Below are 20,302 nucleotides of genomic sequence, written 5' to 3'. Positions count from 1 at the left end.
TTGGATTAAAGAACAATGTTAAAATGTGTGTGGTTTAGAAGACACGCTTTGTATAGTTCTAGAAGTCTAATTAAAGCTAAGACGAGTTCTTCTACATTCCTTTCTAGAAAGTTTCTACCTTGTTCCTAAGCATTGTAGAAATGAGGTATTACAATTAATAATGTAGTATATTGATAACAACAAGAAACTTACTTCCAGTATGCCTTCTCTTGCATTAAGATAGATTTTTAGTCTTTGGATGAATTTTTGTTAATGTTTCATCTTTTATTTTCCTTGGGGTGTTCACCTATAAATGCCCACTATCAAATGCAAAGCCTTTTTTAATATTAATGTCAAGGTGTATTTTCAGGATTTGAAAACATGAGTAGTGCTAGAAAAAAAAAATCCCGTCAGTTTTTTTCTGTTAGCCATGGTCTTGGGCAGCTGCAGAAGAAGCTTTAGACTAGGAGTTGAATTGACAGGGAGAAGAGTTACTGTGAATCCTTAGGGTGGAGATAAAGTTAGTAGACATTTAGTTGCTTAATTGACCAGTATGGAGAGAGTTAGGGGAGAGTATGGTATGAGAAGCAACTGGAGAAGTAAGTAGGGATCAGACTGTAAGCAGTTTTATGAACCATGTTATAGCTATTGTAGTGTTGAGAAAGTTTGCTGGAGTGATGGGCAGTGTTAAGTTGTTCACCAAAGGAAGGCAAGAGGGAGTTACCCTCCCTCAGTGTGTTTGATCTCATGCTTTGAAATGAGTTATACTTATGGCATTGAAGTAAGTATTAAGACCCATGATGCCTGTTAGAGTAAGAAGCAGTTTATGGCATACGACTGTTTACAGAGTTTTTCAGCCTTAACACTGTGACATATTTGGCTATATGATTTTTTTATTGTGGGAGATTATCCTGTGCACTGCAGGCCATCTAGCAACATCCCTGGCCTGTACCTTTAAGATGCCAGGAGCACAGCCAGACATTGCTAAATATTGAGGGGTGGGAGCAGGGGGTTGGGACGAAAAAATCAACCCCAGTTGAGAACCACTAAGTTATCAGGATCAGTGATAACATGTGCATATTTTCTGGCAGTTGACACCGATTGCAGTAACAGTATCGTGAAGCTCCTGAATCCCAGGTGCCCTTGTTTAATAGTGCAGCTGCCCACAGCCAGGAGTAGGAAGTTCCTGAATGCTGCTGTCTCAGGGGCTCTGGTATTAAGCAAAAGACAGCACTAATGAAATAACGGAAGGCTGGGGCTTCATTCTTGAGTTGTTGGAAGTGAAGGGTCAATGCTACTCTTTAACTGTGCCAGATGGTATGGAAATAGAATAAACAACACTGCAAGTTGTCATCATCAAGAAAGCAGCAGGTTTGACTCATAAATACCTGATGCAATATATGTGGTTGGTATGGCCTGTTAGATATATTCCAGACACCTTTGGAAAGGCAGTGTAATGTAGAGGTTAAAAATGAGGTCTCTGATGGGGAAGGCAGTACAGCACGAGAAGACAAGTAATGACTCTGCAGCATCTTACTATGCTGATAGTGACTGCATTGGGTGGGGGGCGGTGAGGACTTGATAATACAGATGAATGTTGAAACCACAATGTTGTTCACGTGAAACCTTAAGATTGTATATCAATAGTACCTTAATTAAAAAATAAAAAATAAAAGGGAAAATTTTCTAAAAAAAAATTTTCTAAAAAATAAAAGATGAGGTCTCGGAAGCCAAAGTAGACTGTCAGATTTGAATCCTAGTTCATCACTTGCTGGCTGTATGTCAGTAAGCAAATTTCTTAATCTTTTTGTTTTCTTACCTGTGAAAGAGGAATAATAATAATGGGGCCTAAATTAGAGAGTTGTTGTGGGATTGAATGAGCAATTAGGTAGAGAAAAGAGAATTAAATCAGTTAATCTGTGAAAAGCAGATAGAAGAGGGCCTGACACATGGTAAGTACCCATTAAGTGTGGGCTCTTACTGTTCTTGTAGGGCTCCATTTGTAAGAGGATAGATTATTTAAATTATTTAAATTCCTTAATCCTTTTAGCCCTCTGTTTCCTCATCTGTGAAGTTGGGAAAATCAGGGCAGTTGTGAAGGTTAAATAAATTAATTCATCTAATGTGCTTAGCACAGTGCCTGGCATGTAGAAAGCAGTCAGGAAAAGGCAACTTTTTAGTTTAGATTAGAGAGCTTTTTAGTTTTACTAGATTAGAGAGCCATGGAGCTATCAAGTAAGTTTCATAGCATTTTAACATTCTGAAAAGTTCCTGTACCATTTCATAGTTATCACTTGATACCCAAAACCTTCACAACAATGTTATAAGACCTTTTTCTATTTATCCACTTTCTGAAAGTCTGATGTCAGGGTCTTACATTGCCAGAAATGAAACCAACTGCTCACTTACATAGAAAAGACCTTTATTTACTAAGAGGATGTGTGGTAGCTTGTCAGAATGGTTGGAAAACCAGCATCCAGGCTTCATATCTAGGAATATGCCCAGAATCATGTTTCGGCACTGTTTCAGCACAGGCACCCTGACTGCCATTGCTTGGCACTAGCCAGCACAGCTTGTACTGCCAGTACCCCTGGCTCTACCCCTGGTGACCGGCTGCTACCACTACTGCTGTGATCACTGCTGACCCAGAATTTGATCTGGCTGTAGTTATGGCCATTCCAGAGTGAGTTCCTTGTCATCCTTCTTTCTTCTTATCACTAGTTTCTGAGTCCAGGTCTAGGAACAGTGCCTATGATTTGGCAGAGGCCTAGGACATATGGCAGTGTCCCCAGGGCTTGGGAATCAAGTAGTAACATAATTTATATAGCACATATATGCCATGCACTTTTCTAAGTATTTGCCATGTTTTTTATTTTGGCCTCACAGCAATGTTATAAGGCAGATATTGTTATCATTTTATAGAAAAGGAACTTTAGTTACTTGTCTGAGGTTAAATAGCTAGTATGAGGAGGACCCAGGAATTGGACCCAAGTAATCTGGCTCCAGATATTTGCTTGATTATCTGGTGTTTTTGAGCTTTTATAAAATATGACATAGGCTCTGCCTTTCCCCAGTCTTGTCGTGTGGAAGCTGTCCCCAACATTAGACAGGAACCCTGGCTGGGCATCCAAAAGAAAGAGACACTCAATATTTGGCTAGAATCTGACTTGGCAAACCAGTTATTCTCTCTATTGCTGTTTTAAAAGATCTAGGATGAGGGACACTGAATCTGAGAAACAGAGGTTTTTGTTTTTTTAATGCTCTGCTATTCTTTAGATACTCAGAGGCAGGTGCTTATGATTTTCAGACTGGATCAAATGGAATGTATCTATAAACATATGAATAAGTATATATCCACCTAGGACTCTGCAGTCATTTTTATTATGAGACAGTATTGGCCTAATTAATTTTTGTCACGGACACATTTTGGAAAATGACAAAACCTCACTTGCTCTACTGGGTTGTAGAGTTCTAAGTCCCTCCTTATAGGTGGCCACTATGATCAGGGTCATATGCACTCCCCTCTCCACAACCTGACCTGTGTGGTCTCTCTGTGGGTGGATTTTGGGCTTGCAGGAAAAACAGATCCCAATACATATGATAGAATAGAATTCTATCTTTAAAAAAAAAATCAGCAGTTTATTGAGATAAACTTTACATATGATAAAATTCATCAATTTGAAATATTTGGTCTGATGAGTTTTGACAACTATATATAAACTCAGGAAACTATAATCACAAATGAAGATACAGAATATTTCCATTATCCTCAAGTTTCTTGTGTCCCTTTGCAGTCAGTCCTCCCTTTCCTCACCCTGCTTCCCCAGGGAACAGCTGATCTGCCATGATAGATTAGTTTTCTATACTATATAGAATCATGGGGCATGTATTCTTTTGTGGCTGGCATTTTTGGCTCAGCATAATGTTTTGAGATTAGTCAACAGTTATTGCAAAAATCAGTAACTCATCCCTTTTTATTGCTGAGGAACGTTCCTTTGTATATGTACCTACCACAATTTGATTATTCATTAACCTGTTGATGGACTTTTTTTTTCTAATTTTGGACTCTTAGAAATAAGGTTCTATGGATACACATTAACAAGTCTCTTCAGGACATTTGTTTTAATTTCTCTGGTGAATGATTAAGTGTAGAATGGCTGAGTAATATGATCAAATGTCTATTTACTTTTGTGAGAAATTGCTAAATAGTCCTGCAAGGTGAAGTACTTCTTACATTCTCTTCAGCATTTTATGCAAGTTCTAGTAACTCTTTACCCACACTTGGCATTGTCACTCTTGTTAAACTTCAGCCAGTGTAGTGGGTATATAGTTGTATCTTGTGGTTTTAGATTACATTTCTTTGGTTATTAATGATGTTGAACTCTTCATGTATTTACTCACCATTCATATATTTTCTTTGGTGAAGTGTCTTAAAATTCTAGCCATATTTTATTTAGGTTGCTTGTTGTCTTACGATTGAACTGTAAGATATATTTTTATATTTTTAATACCAGTCATTTGTCAAATATACATATTACATTTATTTTCTCCCAGTGTGTGGCTTGCTTTTTCCATTTTTATGGGTCCTTTGAAGAGTTTTTAATTTTGATGAAGTCCAGGTTATCAGTGATTCTCTTTTATTGTTTATTCTTTTTGTGTCCTAAGAAATGTTTGCCTATCCCAAGGTCATGTTCAATCTAATAAGCCCATCAGAGGTGTTCTTCATTTCTGTTAGAGCAATTTTGATCTCTAGCATTTTTTTCTGATTTCTTCTTAAAATTTCTGTATCTCTGCTTACGTTGCCCATATCTTTATGATACTATCTACTTTTTTCTAATACAGTGCTTAGCGTATTAATCATAGTAAGCTAAGCTGATAATTCCAACATCCTTACCTTGTCTATTTGTGACATTTGTTCTCTGTCTTCAAATTATTATTATTTTTTTGCCTTTTGGCAGACCTTGTCGTTTTTTTTCTTAAGAGCCAGTAATGATGTATCCAGTAAAAGGAACTGCCTTAAATAGGCCTTTGGCAATGCAGTGGTAAGATGTGGAAGGAGGGAAGCATTATATGGATCTCTGATTACATCCCAGTCTTTCAGTGAGCTTATACCTCTGGACTGTGAACTTCACAAGTGCTTCTCAGTTTTTCTGTCGCCACCTTCAGTGGGTCAGGACATCAGGACTGTGCTGAATTTAGGTGTTTCCCTTGCTCCGGGTGGTTAGGTGCTGATTATAACCAAGCAGGTTAGGTTCTGGTTTCTGCTGGGATAGGCCTTGCTAAAAACAGAGTGCTCTCATGTATTTCACAATGGTACCACTTCTCCTCTCCCTGCTGGAAAGATGAGAGGATTTTTCCATGATGTTTAATGTGACATCCTGGTCCAGTAAAGGTTCTGGAGATAAAACTCAACAATATTGTGGGGCCCTCCCTTATGACTGGGTTTTGCTGTATGTGTATAATATGAATATATATACATAAAAGTGTGAAAGTATATGGGACAAAATGGTGATTATGGATATGGGTAACGAAGTTAAGTTTTCTGTGTAAAATTTCATTAAAATCAAACTTCACAGTTTTAAAAATAAAAATAACGAGTCTAGGAAAGTATGGAGGAGCCTATCCTCACGGGCTGTACAATGCCAAAGAATTACAAACTTCATCCTAAAAGGGATAAGAAAGCAGCGGTAGACTCTGATCAGTTTGTTAGAGAACAGTCTGGACTTCTGTTGGTATGTAGGTTTGCCACGTGAGGGTGACTCTGAATCATCTCCAAACAAGTAACATCGTAATCTGAAATCATATCCATTTATTATATACATATTCACCTGTGTATATATTACACACACACATTTTCTTTTTTGAACCTTTTGACAGTGATTTGCAACATCACGTCCTTTATTTATAAGAACAAAGACTTCTCTCTTACGTAACCTCAGGACATTCATCAAAATTAGAAAATATAATTAGAAAATTGATGCAGTACTGTTATTTAACCCAGTCTTGTTCCAGTAATGTCTTCTACAGCAATTTTTTTCCTAGTTTGTGATCTAATCCAGATTGTACATTGTTTTTAGCTGTCATTTATCTTAAGTTTCCTTTTTTATCTGTAACAGTTCACCTACTTTTGTTTGTCATGAGCTTAAACTTGAAATATACAGGCCAGTTTTTGTACTATTTCCTTGATTTTTGGTCTTTAATATTATTTCCTTCCTTTTGCTTACTTTGAGTTTAATATGCTCTTTTTTTGTTTTAGGATATAACCTTAGATGTTGGATTAAGATCTTTTTTCTATTCAATATATATCCATATGTTCAATTTTTAAAGATTCTTTAAAGTTTAAATCTCAGCATTGTTTCCATCGATTCAACTGTATAAAATGTGTGCCCAATACTTACTTTCCCACTTGGAAATAATTCACTGCTGACTTGGAAATAATTCACTGCTGTCTGGAGCCATCTTTTACTGACCTGCAAGAGCCGTTTGTTAAATTTCCAAGAATTTTATAAGCCAGCTGTTCAACACAGACATTACTTAAAATTAAGTTATATAAACTTTAAATATACATACTAAAAAATAAATAATACTCAAAACTTAGCAGTTCCTAAATGTTTTACTGTATTTTACTGCTTTCAGGTCTCTGAGTTGTTTGTATCTATGATATTTTTCTTGTGGAAATACTATGTAATGATGTACTAATACACATCTCTTACCATGTCTGGATTTGGTAAGGTCATGTTGGAAGTTTGAAATTGTCCATAGTGGGAATATTAATGCTGAAAATTAATAAATGGAAACAAAACCTCACTAAAATGGAATTGGGTGGCCAGAAGTGGGAGCTATCACACCCTGCAGCTCATGACCAAAGACCCCAACAGGAAGAGACACCTCGCATTTCTGTTCTGACAGAAGAAGCCTATACTTTCCTACCCCAGCAGGAGGAAGATTTTTTCTTTGACCGACAATAATCCAGCTAACAAGAGTCTGTCAAATTCAGCCAAGGAAAAGCCATAACACTTGGAACTTACAGTTTGCTCCATTGGACTTTTTGTTTGTAAGAAGGGAAATACCTGAATCCTCACAACTCCCCCTTTTCCTTCATAAAAAAGCATTCTTCTCTATTGGGTAGGCAGAACAGTGTTTGCCTTGGGATTCATAGGATTCATAGGATTCACTTATTCATAACCTTGAGAGTGGGACCTCCAGTTTCCATGTTTCCATGTAAGGAATTTGGAAGTCGCCACTCCATCCTGTCTGAACAGAACTGAAAAATTAACAAATTCTTGGATTCACAAGACAGGTGAATCCCCACTTTCACTGAGCCAATACCTCTAGACTATGAACTTCACAAGTGCTTCTCAGTTTTTCTCTCCATGTATCTGGGAAAACACCTAATATTTTTCTCCTAGGGCAAAACTGTTGCACTTAAAATGAGAGGCAGATAGGTGCATACAGGGAATCATGGCTTACCAGAGCAAAGACCCACCAGTGGAAACCATCTCGGGTACTAGTGCTGGGGCAGGAAAACCTAAACTAATGAGGAAAACCTAAAGTTAATGAGGACAACTCTGAGAGGTAAAACTCCACTGGGACCCAGTCATAAGAAGGGCCCCACAATGTTGTCAGTTTTATCTTCAGGACCTTTACTGAACCAGGCTGCCGCAGAAAGATCCCCTCATCCTTCCCCAGGGAGAGGAGAAATGGAACCATTGTGAAATACCCCAGAGGAATCTGTTCTTAACAAGGCCTACCCACAGGGAAAACAGAATCTAATATACTGAGGTATAATCAGCACCTAACCGCCCTGAAGAAGGGAAATACCTGAATTCAGCACATTCCTGCTGTCCTGACCCACTGAAAATGGGGAGAGAAAAAGAGAAGCGCTTGTGAAGTTCATAGTCCAGAGGTATAGGCTCACTGAAAGTGCGGATCTAATCATAGGACTATATAGTGCTTATTCAGATATAGGCATATGAAGTTATACATTTCAAAGTATTGCCTTAAGTGCATCCCACAAACATTGATATGTTGTATTTTCATTATTTGGTTTAAAATGATTTTTCTTCTTTGTCTCATTAATTAGATGTGTTAATTTCCAAATACATTATTGTGATTGATTATAATTTAATTTCATTGTGGTCAGAGAACATACTCTGTATGGCTTCAGTCTTTTAAAATGTATTGAGGTTTGTTTTATGGCCCAGAACATGACTTATTTTGTTAAACGTGTCATGTTCATGTGAATATAATGTGTATCCTGCTGTTACTGCATTTACTGTTCTCTAAATACCAGTTATTGTGGCTGACAGTGTTCAGATCTTCTTTGTCTATGCTTATTTTCTTAAGTCTAGTTGGTTTTTTAATTGCTATGAGGGCTGTGGTAAAATCTCCAACTATGATTGCGGTCTTGTCTGTTTCTCCCTTTAATTCTGCCAATGTTTGAAGCTCTATTATTGGGACCAACATACACATTTATGATACATATTCCTGATGAGTTGATACTTTTGTCATTATGAAATGCCCCTCTTTGTTTCTGGTAACATTTTTTTTTCTTAAACTTTTATCAGATATTAATAAAGCCTTGCCTACCTTCTTATGCCTACTTTGCTTGTTTTATCTTTCTTCATCCATTTTTTTTACAACCTTATTTACACCTTCGTATTTAAAGTGCATAGAATGTACTCTATACATTGTATAGAGTAGGGTCATTTAAAAAATATATTCTTGATAATTTTGCCTTTAATTGAAATGTCTAGTCCATTAATATTTAATGTAATTATATGGTTGACTTTATATCTACCTTTCTAGTTTCTTTTTTACTTCTTTTGCCTGTTATTTTTCCACTCTTTTCCTGCCTTTGTATTTATGCTTGATTATTTTAAGTATTTTGAGGAATTCCTTTTTTATTTCCTGATGACTCTTTAGCTATTTCTCTTGGCATTATACTTTTCGTAGTTGCCATAAGGATTACAGTATGTATCTTAAACTTTTCATATTCCATTTATAATGAATAGTGTACTGATTCACTTCAAACAGAAATTTTGTAACTTGTGGGTCCATATTTCCCTTCTCCCTTGTTCTTTGATATAGTTGTTTTAATATATGTGTGTGTGTGTATTACATTTAGATACATTGTAAACCACAGAACGGTGTTACATTTTCATCAAGCTTTTATGTGGTTGAGAAACTGAGGTGGAAAAGGCAAAAAGAGAAAAACTCTCTTTGCATTTACCCAGCTATTTACCATTTCATTTCCTCCTCATTCTTTTCTGAACATCCATTATTTCTATTTGATTTTATTTCACTTGAGCCTGAGGAGCTTCCGTTAACATTTCTTATAGTGCAGGTCTGTCACTGATGAATTCTCTTAGTTTTATCTGAAACTATCTTTAATTTCCTCTTTATTCTTAAAGGATATTTTCACTGGATATAGAATTCTGGGCGGAGTTTTCTTTCACCACTTTAAAAATGTCCTATTCTCTTCTGGCCTTTGTAACTTCTTGTAGGAAATCAGTTATTAGTTGGATTCTCATTCCATAATAGTAATATATTGTTTTTCTCCTGCTTTTGGGGTTTTCTCTTTGTCTTTAATTAGCTTGACTATGATGTACCTTGGCATGGACTTTGTGTTTATTCTGCAGGGTGTTCAGTAAGTATATCTATAAATTTTGGTCTTTGAGGAAAGACCTTTGGAGTGTGTTTCATTTTCTTGGTTCATCATATGTCTGGTAATTTTGGATTGTTTTCTAAACGTTTTAAACTTCGAGATGTGGAAAATTTTTGGCCCTTCTTCATATACTTTGTACCATTTTCTTTCTCCTTGTCTGGTATTTTAGTTACACATAAATTGAAACATATTAATATCATCTAACAGGTCTCTGAATCTCCTTTATTGTCAATCTTTTCTCTCTGTTCTTTAGAATGGATAATTTATATTGATTTAATTTAGGCTCACTCTTTTCCTCTGTCATCTCCATTTGGGTAAGTCTATCCAGTGAATTTTTTCTTAAAAAACTGTAGTTTTCAATTCTAGAATTCCCATTGCTTAATTTTTTCTGTTTCTCTTTCTCTGCTGAGATTTCCTCTTTTTTTTTGTTGAAGTGTTCCATTCATTGAAAATATTTTGGTTTACTTAATTGAAGGTAGTCATAATAGCTTCTTTAAAATCCTTATCTGTTAGTTCTGACCCCCCTCTGGTTTATTGCAGTCATACTAGATTGACCTTCTTTTACCTTTGGAATGCGTTTCATTTTCTTGGTTCATCATATGTCTGGTAATTTTGGATTGTTTTCTAAACATTTTAAACTGAGATATGGAAATTCTAGATTCTGTTGTTTTTCTCCAATGAGTATTGCTTCCTTTGTTTTAGCAGATAGTTTTCTTGGCTGGACATACATTACAAACTCTTTCTTGGGTGGCAGCTCTGGTCTCAATTCAGATCTTTTGCCTTTAACTGAGCTCCTTTGAGTATGTCTGTGCATGTGCATTTACAGGTTAGAGAAGTGAGGAGAAAGTTTGAGAATCCCCTTTCTGGATCTTTCCTTTTCAGGATGCCCTCATTACTTTTATTTTTGTTAGCTTAACTTCTTCCTGACTCAGAAGGACTACAGTTTTCCCTTGGGTGCCCTGGCAACTACTGAATGTGCAGCTTGGATAAGACTTAGTTTTAGTGTAAAAGCCAAGGAAATGGAAACTTGCTTGCATAGCTCCCTGTTTGCCCTCTAAGCAAGCATGCACTCTCCACCAGTCTCTGCTTCTCTTTGCTCTCTAGTACCTTCAAGTGATTGCTTTTTAAATTGTGTTCAGGTTTTATGGTTGTTTTTTGTGCAGGGATAGAGCAGTTGAGTAGGGTCTTAGTCCATCAGTCTCAGAAGCAGAAACCTGTCCTCATTTTCCTATCCACAGAAGCCTCCTACTGGTTTTCCTTCTACTTTATTGCATTCCTGTAAGTTTCCTTCGCTAGTTACTCCCACGTCCAGATATCCAGAGCTCAGTCTATAGACCCTTCTTTTTTACCTATATTTGTTACCTGTGGAATGCATTGTGTTTCCCTGATTCTTGTCTTCTTCAAGGTAAGAATTCATTCAAGAGACAGACTTAGGATAGTTTTAAACAGCAGGAGTTTATTGAGCAAAGCATAAGTACACTCTCAAGAAGGGTGGAGAGCAGGCTGCCTGGAAACCAGAAGCAGCAGTTCTGTTAGGGTTAGGCTGGCTTTTATTTTTTTCTCAAGATAGCAGGAAGTCCTGCCCTGCATCTTATGTCATTTGGTTGACAGGTTGATTGACAGTTCTATGTTATACAACTTTTTTCTCAGTACACAGGCACTTTACCCCTAAGTACCTAAGCAAAGCCCACAGAGGGACCAAAACCACAATGCTAATTAGATTTAGATGTTATTTTAATGAGGCGGGTTACTTTCAGACAAAGTCTTCCAGACCTTGCATATGCCTGTAATCGGAAGCCCCTCTGGTCCTGGGCCTCTTGGCAATCTAGGTGTCCTTGACTGTTTGGGCCTCCTGATAAGCTGGGCATCCTTGACTGTGGAACTGGGGATAAGGAGGGCTTAGGGGTTGACTGGGGAGGAGTCTTCCTTGGTGATGGGCTGGCCCTTTCCTCATGCTTTGCCGTAACTAACTGCCAACTCTAACACACTGACTTTGTAGGTTGGGAGTCAAGTCAAATCCATGCCTCGTCATTTACGTAAGTGTCTGGCTGCCTTGGGGCTACAACAGCAGAGTTAAATTTAATTATAACAGACACCTTAATGGCCCACAAAGTCTAAAATGTTTGCTATTTGGCCTTTTATGGAAAAAGTTTGCTGATCCCCGTTTTAGGTGACTTATCTAGCCAAAAGGATTTACGTGCCATCTATACATGCTGACTCTGAAATTTCTTACCCCAGCTTCAAGCTTTCTTCTGGATTTTAGACTCATATATCCAAGAGGCTACTAACCTCACCCGCTTGAATATATAATAGACTTGTGAACCTTAACATGTCCTAAACTAAATTCTTGATATTTCCCCCACATTATGCTCCTCCACTAGTCGTCCTTCGGTCCATATATGGCAGTTCCATCTTTCCAGCTCTTCAACCTAAAAACCTTTGTAGTTATCCTTGGCCTCTTTCCTCTTACCCATATTTTACATCTGTCTGTAGGAAATTCCTGTGACTTCTACCTTCAGAATGTCTAGAATCTGACCACTTTTTACCTTCTCAGCCAAATTACCATCATCTCTCACCTTGATTATTCCACCAGCCTCCTAATTGTTCTCCTTGCTTCTACCTTTGCTCACATGTACTTTAATTCAACACAGCAGGAAAAGACTGATTGTTTTTAAACACGAGTCAGATCATTTAACTCTTACATTCAAAAATCCTCCAGTGACTTCTCATTTCACTTAGAATAAAATCCAAAGTTCTTACCTTTACCTCTAAAGCCACACACGTTCTTGCCACTGGCTTCCTCTGACATTGCCTGCTGTTTTCCCCTAGCTCTCCCCCCAAGCTGTATGGCCTTCCTGTCTTTCCTTGAAAAGCTGAGCATGTTCCCATCTCCTCTCTTTATCTTTACTGTTCTCTCTGCCTGGAATGCTGTACTCCCAGCTTTCTTTATGGTTCACTTCATCACTTTATTTGAGTTTCACAGATATATGGGTATCTCGTCTGAGGTTCTCCTTGACTACCTGTTTAAAGCAGCACATGCATGAACACATGGGCACATACACATGCCCATTGGCATTTATGACTTTATGACATGTATGTTTATATGTTTGTTTTCCCCATCTAAAATAATAAGGTCTGTGGGGATAGGGAATTTTGTCTGTTTTGTTCATTACTTTATCCAGTGTGTCTGAAATTGTGCCTGGCACATGAGAGAACTCAACAAATTAATTGAACCAGGGGATGTATGAATGAGTAATCCTAGAAGGCTAAGACATTTCTATTTCTATTTTATTCTGTGCACATAGGCTAGAGATAGTAAATACCTGTTGAATCACCAGCAATTTTTTTATTAATGTATCATTGATACACAGTCTTATGTTTGTTTTAAATACACAACACTGGTTAAACAGTTACCCATAGTATCAAATCCTCACCCCTCCAGTGCAGCTACTATCCATCCACGTAGTAAGATGTTACAGAATCATTAAGTGTATTCTCCGTGCTGTACTACCATCCCCATGATGATCCTATATTGTGATTGTGAATTATTGTGCCTCTCAGTCCCCTTTCCCCTCTCCCACATCCTCCCCAGCCCCTTCCCTTTGGTAACCGCTGGTCCCTTCTCAGTGTCTGTGAGTCTACTGCTGTTTTGTTGCCTCTGTTTTGCTTTGTCTTTATACTATACAAGTAAGTGAAATCGTTTGGTATTTGTCTCTTTCTTTTCCCGGCTTATTTCACTGAATGCAATACCCACTAGAGCCATCCATGTTGTTGTAAATGGCAGGATTTATTTTCTTTTTATGGCTAAATAATATTCCATTGTGTATGTGTACCACATCTTCTCTATCTGTTCATCTTTTGGTAGACACTTAGGTTGCTTCCGTATCTTGGCTGTTGTGAATAGTGCAGCAATAAACATAAGGGTGCATATGTCTTTTCAAATCAGGGATCTTGTTTTCTTCATATAAATTCCCAGGAGTAGAATTGCTGGGTTAAATGATATTTTTAGTTTTTTGAGTGTAAGACAGTATAGGAGGGTTCCCCTTTCTCTGCATCCTCACCAGCATTTGTCATTTTTTGTCTTTTGGTTAGAGGCCATCCCAACTGGTGTGAGGTGCTTTCTCATTGTGGTTTTAATTTTCATTTCCCTGATGATTAGCAGTGTGGAGCATCTTTTCATGTGCCTGTTGGTCATCTGTGTTTCTTCTTTGGAGAAGCATGTTCAAGGTCCTCTGCCCATTTTTAATCAGTTTATTTGTTTTTTTGGGTGTTGAGGTGTATGAGTTCTTTATATATTTTGGATGTTAACCCCTTACCAGATAGGTCATTTATGAATATATTCTCTCCTTCTTTAGGGTGCCTTTTTGTTCTGCTGATGGTGTTCCTTGCTGTACAGAAGGTTTGGAAGTTTGGTGTAGTCCCACTTGTTCATTTTTTAATTTTGTTTCCCTTGCCCGAGGTGATGTGTCCAGAAAAAAGTTGCTCATGCTTAATACTCAAGATTTTTGTCTGTGTTTTCTTCTAAGAGTTTTATAGTTTCATGACTTACATTCAGGTCTTTGATCCATTTTGAGTTTACTTTTGCATGTGGAGTTAGACAGTAATCCAGTTCAATTCAGTTTCATTCTCTTATATGTAGCTGTCTAGTTTTGCCAACACCAGTTGTTAAAGAAGCTGTCATTTCCCCATTGAATATCCATGGCTCCTTTATCATATATTAATTGGCCATATATGTTTGTGTTTATATCTGGGCTCTCTATTCTATTCCATTGACCTATGGGTCTGTTCTTGTTCCAGTACCAAATTGTCTTGATTACTGTGGCTTTGTAGTAGAGCTTGAAATAGGGGAATGTAATACTATTATTCTTCCTTCTTAGGATTACTTTGGCTGTTTGGGGTCTTTTGTGGTTCCATATGAATTTTAGGACTATCTGTTCAGTTCTTTGAAGAATGCCATTGGTATTTTGTTAGGGATTCCACTGAATCTGTAGATTGCTTTAGGCAGGATGGCCATTTTGACAATATTAATTCTTCTTAGGCGTTTATCTATTTTATTTATTTTCTCAAAGAACCAGCTCCTGGTTTCATTAATTCTTCCTATTGTTTTATTCCTCTCAATTTTATTTATTTCTCCTCTGATCTTTATTATTTCCCTCCTTCTACTGACTTTGGGCCTCATTTTTTCCTCTTTTTCTAGTTTATTAATTGTGAGTTTAGACTGTTCATTTGGGATTGTTCTTCTTTCTTGAGGTAAGCCTTAATTGCAGTATACTGTCCTCTCAGAACTGCCTTCGCTGCTTCTCACAGGTTTTGGGGTGTTGAGTTGTTGTTTTCATTTGTCTCCATATATTGCTTAATCTGTGTTTTTATTTGGTCATTGATCCATTGATTATTTAGGAGCATGTTGTTAAGCCTCTATGTGTTTGTGAGCTTTTTTGTTTTCTTTGCGCAATTTATTACTAGTTTCATACCTTTGTGGTCTGAGAAGCTGGTTGGTACAATTTCAGTCCTTCTGAATTTACTGAGGCTCTTTTTGTGACCTAGTATGTGATCTATTCTGGAAAATGTCCTATGTGCATTTGAAAAGAATGTATATCCTGCTGCTTTTGAGTGGAGTGTTCTGTAGATGTCGTTAGGTCCATCTGATCTAATGTGTTGTTCAGTGCCTCTCTGTCCTTACTTATTTTCTGTCTGGTTGATCTGTCCTTTGAAGTGAGTGGTGTGTTGAAGTCTCCTAAAATGAATGCATTGCGTTCTATTTCCTCCTTGAATTCTGTTAGTATTTGTTTCACATATGTAGGTGCTCCTATGTTGAGTGCATAGATATTTATAATGGTTATATCCTCTTGTTGAACTGACCCCTTTATCATTATATAATGTCCTTCTTAGTCCTTTGTTATTTCTTTGTTTTGAAGTCTATTTTGTCTAATTCAAGTACTGCAACTCCTGCTTTTATTCTCCCTATTATTTGCATGAAATATCTTTTTCCATCCCTTCACTTTTAGTCTGTATATGTCTTTGGGTTTGAAGTGAGTCTCTTATAAGCAGCATATAGATGGGTCTTGCTTTTTTATCCATTCATTGACTCTTACGTCTTTTGATTGGTGCATTCAGTCCATTTACATTTAGGGTGATTATCAATAGGTATGTACTTATTGCCATTGCAGGCTTTAGATTTGTGGTTACCAAAGGTGCAAGGGCAGTTCTTTACTATCTAACAGTCTAACTTAACTCACTTATTAAGTTATTACAAGCACAATCTGAAGTTTCTTTTTTTTCTTTGTATTTTTTTCCCTTTTTCTCCCTTCTTTTTCTTCCTCCTCCAGTCTTTATGTGTTAGGCATTATATTCTGTACTCTTTGTGTACCCCTTGACTGACTTTGTGTGTAGCTGATTTAGTTTTGCATTTGCTTAGTAATTAATTGGTCTCCTTCCTTTTGTGGTTTTTTTTTTCTCTGGATACAGCAATTTAGCCTTAGGAGTACTTCCATCTAGAGCAGTCCCTTTAAAATACACTGTAGAGATGGTTTGTGGGACATAAATTCCCTCAACTTTTGTTTGTCTGGAAATTACTTAATCCCTGCTTCAAATTTAAATGATAATCTTGCCGAATAGAGTATTCTTGGCTTGAGGCCCTTCTGTTTCATTGCATTAAATATATCATGCCACTCCCTTCTGGCCTATAAAGTTTCTGCTGACAAGTCTGATGATAGCCTGGTGTGTTTTCCTTTGTATGTGATCTTTTGTCTCTTTCTGGATGCTTTTAATACTCTGCCCTTGTCTTTGATCTTTGCCATTTTAATTATGATATGTCTTGGTTTTGTCTTCCTTGTGTCCCTTGTGTTGGGATATCTATGCACTTCCATGGCCTGAGATACTATTTCCTTCCCCAGATTGGAGAAGTCTTCAGCAATTTTTTCTTCAAAGACAATTTCTATCCTTCTTTCTCTCTCTTTTCATCTTCTGGTACCCCTATAATGTGAATATTGTTCCATTTGGATTGGTTGCAGAGTTGTCTTATTACTCTTTCATTCTTAGAGATCCTTTTCTCTTTCTGTGCCTCAGCCTCTTTGTATTTCTGTTCTCTAATTTCTGTTCCATTTACCATCTCCTCTACCTCTTGTAATCTGTTTTTAAATGCCCCCATTGTGTGTTTCATTTCGGATACTATATTTTCAAAGTTTCTATCTTTTTCTTGAAGTTGTCTATGAGATATTGAATATTTTTCTGTAGCTCTGTGAGCATGTTTATGATTTTTATTTTGAAATTTTTATTAAGAAGATTGGTGATTTCAGTTTCACTGACCCCTGTTTCTGGTGTTTGAGGGAATTGGGGATGAAGAAGGTTCTTCTTCTGCTGCTTCATATTGCTAATGAATAATATGGAATAACTGTGTAGGTGGCACCCTCTAGTTCCTGGAAGCTCTTCTCTCTGGAGCTGCCCAGCACCTGGAGCGATAGCGGGGGTTGCAGGCGAGTGACGCCAGTGCTTGCCCAGAGGAAAGAACTCTTTCCTGGTTCCTGACTACAGTGCCTGCTTCCATTGCCAGGGCCAGTGGGAGGAGCCTCTGCATTACACCCCCTGTAGCTGCCTCCTCCGACTGGCCTGGCGCAGTGGTGGTTGGCAGTAGGTTTGCAAATAGGTGCCCCCTAGAAGGAAGGAGTGGCAGGCTGCATATTGTGTTTGGGGGGAGTCTCTGCACTGAATTGCCAGCCAGGGGGATAGAACACCTGAAGCTCCTGAACATTCCGAACCTGCTGGGCTAAGTGTGCTGGGACGATTTTTTCCACCTGTTCTTTCTCCTGAGCAGCAAGCTCTGTGTAGTCCTTGCCCCTTTAGCAGCCCTCTCACTGTTGGGAAGGTCTTACAAAGCACCGACCTTTCTTTTTTCCCAGAGTGGCCAGTTGGGGGTACCTATTCTCCACAAGTGGCTGGAATCTGTCTCTCAGAGTAGTCCACCTGTCTTTGCTTTCCAACCCTCCAATCTCCCAAGCACTATGTAATGAGGGTTTGTGCTCCCATCGTAGATCTCCAGGGGTGGATATTTAGCAGTTCTAAGCTTCTACCTCTTTTCTCTTCCTCCCACCAGTGAGCTGGGCTTGGGGGAGGGCTTGGGTCCTGCCAGATTGCAGCTTTGCTACTTTACCTTACTGTGAGGTCTTCTCTTTTTCCCAGATGTAAGCCATCTGTTTTAGTCTTCTTTCTGGTCACTCTTTCAGGATTAGTTGTATTTGCTGTATTTTTTTGTTATATGTGGTTTTGGAAAGAGGCTTCTGCCTCACTTCTCATGCAGCCATCTTTTCCCCCCCTCCTCCTGATTCTCCAAAAATAGATTATTTCTAAGATCCCTTATAGATACGAAATTCTCATTTTAACTTGTAGCCATGTTTTATAAATCCTGTACAAATGGAGCAATAAAAAATTTTACCAACCATAATTAATGTTCTGTTATTGATTAACCATATTTAGTTTCTGAAGGAAATTTATATTTTCTGTGGTTACAAAATTAAGGAATGTATTTTTAAACATTATTTGAGTTCTAGAACAGTAAAGCCAGAGTGTTTTAATTTTCCTAGCATAGAATTTGAAAAATTTTGTTATATCAGAAAAACTCTAGACAAATGGTGAGTTAGAATCCCATTATATACCACAGGAATAGTAGAGCTTCTTTAATTGAATTAATAATTCATCTTGGCTTTCTATAGTTAGAAATTTTTCCAGTTAGAAATGGTAGTCTGTCATCACACTATAAGGCAAGGTAGTACCCTGGCACCTACAATAAATAATTTGTTTTTAATCAAGGAATTTGAGTTTAGTGTAGTTTTAAAAGCCATATGCATTTTCTATTATATTAGTATCATGTTTATTATATAATTATTTGTAGGTTACAATTATAAAAAATAAATGTTACAGTGGTGGCTTAAGTGTGCTGTAAATATGAATATATAATAGTGTTTTGAATATTTCCCTTTTATGATTGGCTGTTATTTATGACTATTTCTTTTCTCCTTTTTTTAGGAGTCTACTATGGCTCAAGAATCACCCAAAAATTCAGCAGCAGAAATTCCAGTGACTAGTAATGGCGAGGTTGATGACTCTCATGAACATGGCTTTAATAGGGTAAAAACACTTTTCTCTCTTATACAAAGAAGCATGATAAGTCCTTAAATGTTGAGATGAAAGCAATAGACAGAGTTTAATATAGGACTATTTCCTTAGACTGGCTAAAATGCCAGGAATCTAATGCTGTCGTGTAGGGATGACAAGGTTGGGTCGTGTTAGAAATTTGTCAAGATTAAGCTCCTGGCCACTTAAGCATTTAGGCTTTGATGTTATTTTCAGTAATTCTATTGTATGACCAGAACAAGAGTGTGTCTGATTATTTTGGTGTGTAACTTTATGAAACTACTTAATTTTACTTATGATAAGAAAAAATATTAACTATAGGTGATCCTTTAAAAAAATGGCACTAATCTCTTTTCTGTGTATATTCAGTACATATTTCTTTAGACTACTCCTGACTTTGCTGTTCACTTTCTAAAGTGGTGTACATATTTAGTGGAAAATAAAACTTGGGGTGTTTTTAATTTTAATCTGCCTCTAATTTGAAATTGAAATTGGATCATTTTAATGGAAACACCATGGGTTTGGAGATAATCTGGGTCAAATTTCATCTATTTCATTTCTAGTGGTGTAACCCTACATAGGTATTTATTTAATCTCTTCTGGTTTGTTTTCTAATCTTCATAAATGAGAATCATATTACTTTCATGGGGATATTAGTATTAAATGAGGTAAAATAAATATGCCTAAAATAGTCCTAGAAATGATAGTGATGGTGGTTATTTCTGGAGATATTTACATTAAACATCCCTTTTTATGACATTTGATACATATATATCAACTTTAAATAACTTAAAAAATATAGTTTTCTTACCCTTAAAAAAGTAATGGTTGAAAGATAACTTGAATTATTTTACAGTTTAGATAGGACTCTCTACTTGGTATGTTTAAGAATAAAATCCTTTATTTTTGTTGAACATAAGGTAGTATTTTAGATGAGGATTTCTCAGTCTTGGCACTATCCACCTTTTGGGCCACGTCAGTTCCTTGTTGTGGAAGGTCAGCCTGTGTATGTAGTGACATTAGTGGCATCCCTGGCCTCTTCGTCCTTGATGTCAGTAGCCCCCTCCAGTTTTGACAAGCAAACATGTCTCCATACATTGTCATATGTCCCCAGGGGTGGGAGAAATTTGCTTCTGTTGAGAACCACTGTTTTAGATGGGTCATTTTAATTGACTTTAGAAAATTCCACTGAATTTCACTTATTTTTGCCTCAGCAGTCTAATTGTGTCTTCAGGTTGGAGGTTTATTTTAATTACAAGTTTTTTTAGTTTGGTTGCTGAGTACTTGTGGCCCAATATAAAGTGATTCACAGAAGAAAGAGACTTAAATTTTGAGTGCACAGAGGAAACTTTCACTTTAGGTTTTAGTCTTTCTGGTGTTTGAAAATACCAATACATGCCTGTATAATCTGAGAAAATTCAAGTTACCATCATTAAACTCTGCCAGTTACTTATAAACTTTTTATAATTCAAATAACTCATTATACTAAGATTTTAGTTAGTGAGTGTTTCATCTTATTTTTGGTAACAG

At 37.1% G+C, this 20,302-nt stretch overlaps 1 protein-coding gene across 6 annotated transcripts in view; it reads left to right on the top strand.

Moving 5' to 3' along the window:
• The window catches only part of ARFIP1 (ARF interacting protein 1), a 129,346-nt gene that overhangs the window by 28,849 nt on the left and 80,195 nt on the right, over nucleotides 1-20,302 (top strand). For all 6 annotated transcript variants that reach the window (XM_073232569.1, XM_017673811.3, XM_017673815.3 and 3 more), the window contains one exon: nucleotides 18,665-18,766. In XM_073232569.1, coding sequence (XP_073088670.1) covers nucleotides 18,674-18,766 — 93 coding nt within the window. In that variant the 5' untranslated portion in view covers nucleotides 18,665-18,673. The remainder of the gene's footprint in view (nucleotides 1-18,664; nucleotides 18,767-20,302) is intronic.

This window comes from Manis javanica, chromosome 3 (genome assembly GCF_040802235.1).
Source record: "Manis javanica isolate MJ-LG chromosome 3, MJ_LKY, whole genome shotgun sequence".
NCBI lineage: Eukaryota > Metazoa > Chordata > Mammalia > Pholidota > Manidae > Manis > Manis javanica.
Note: the sequence above shows the minus strand (reverse complement) of the source record. Positions and strands in the feature narration are given on the sequence as shown.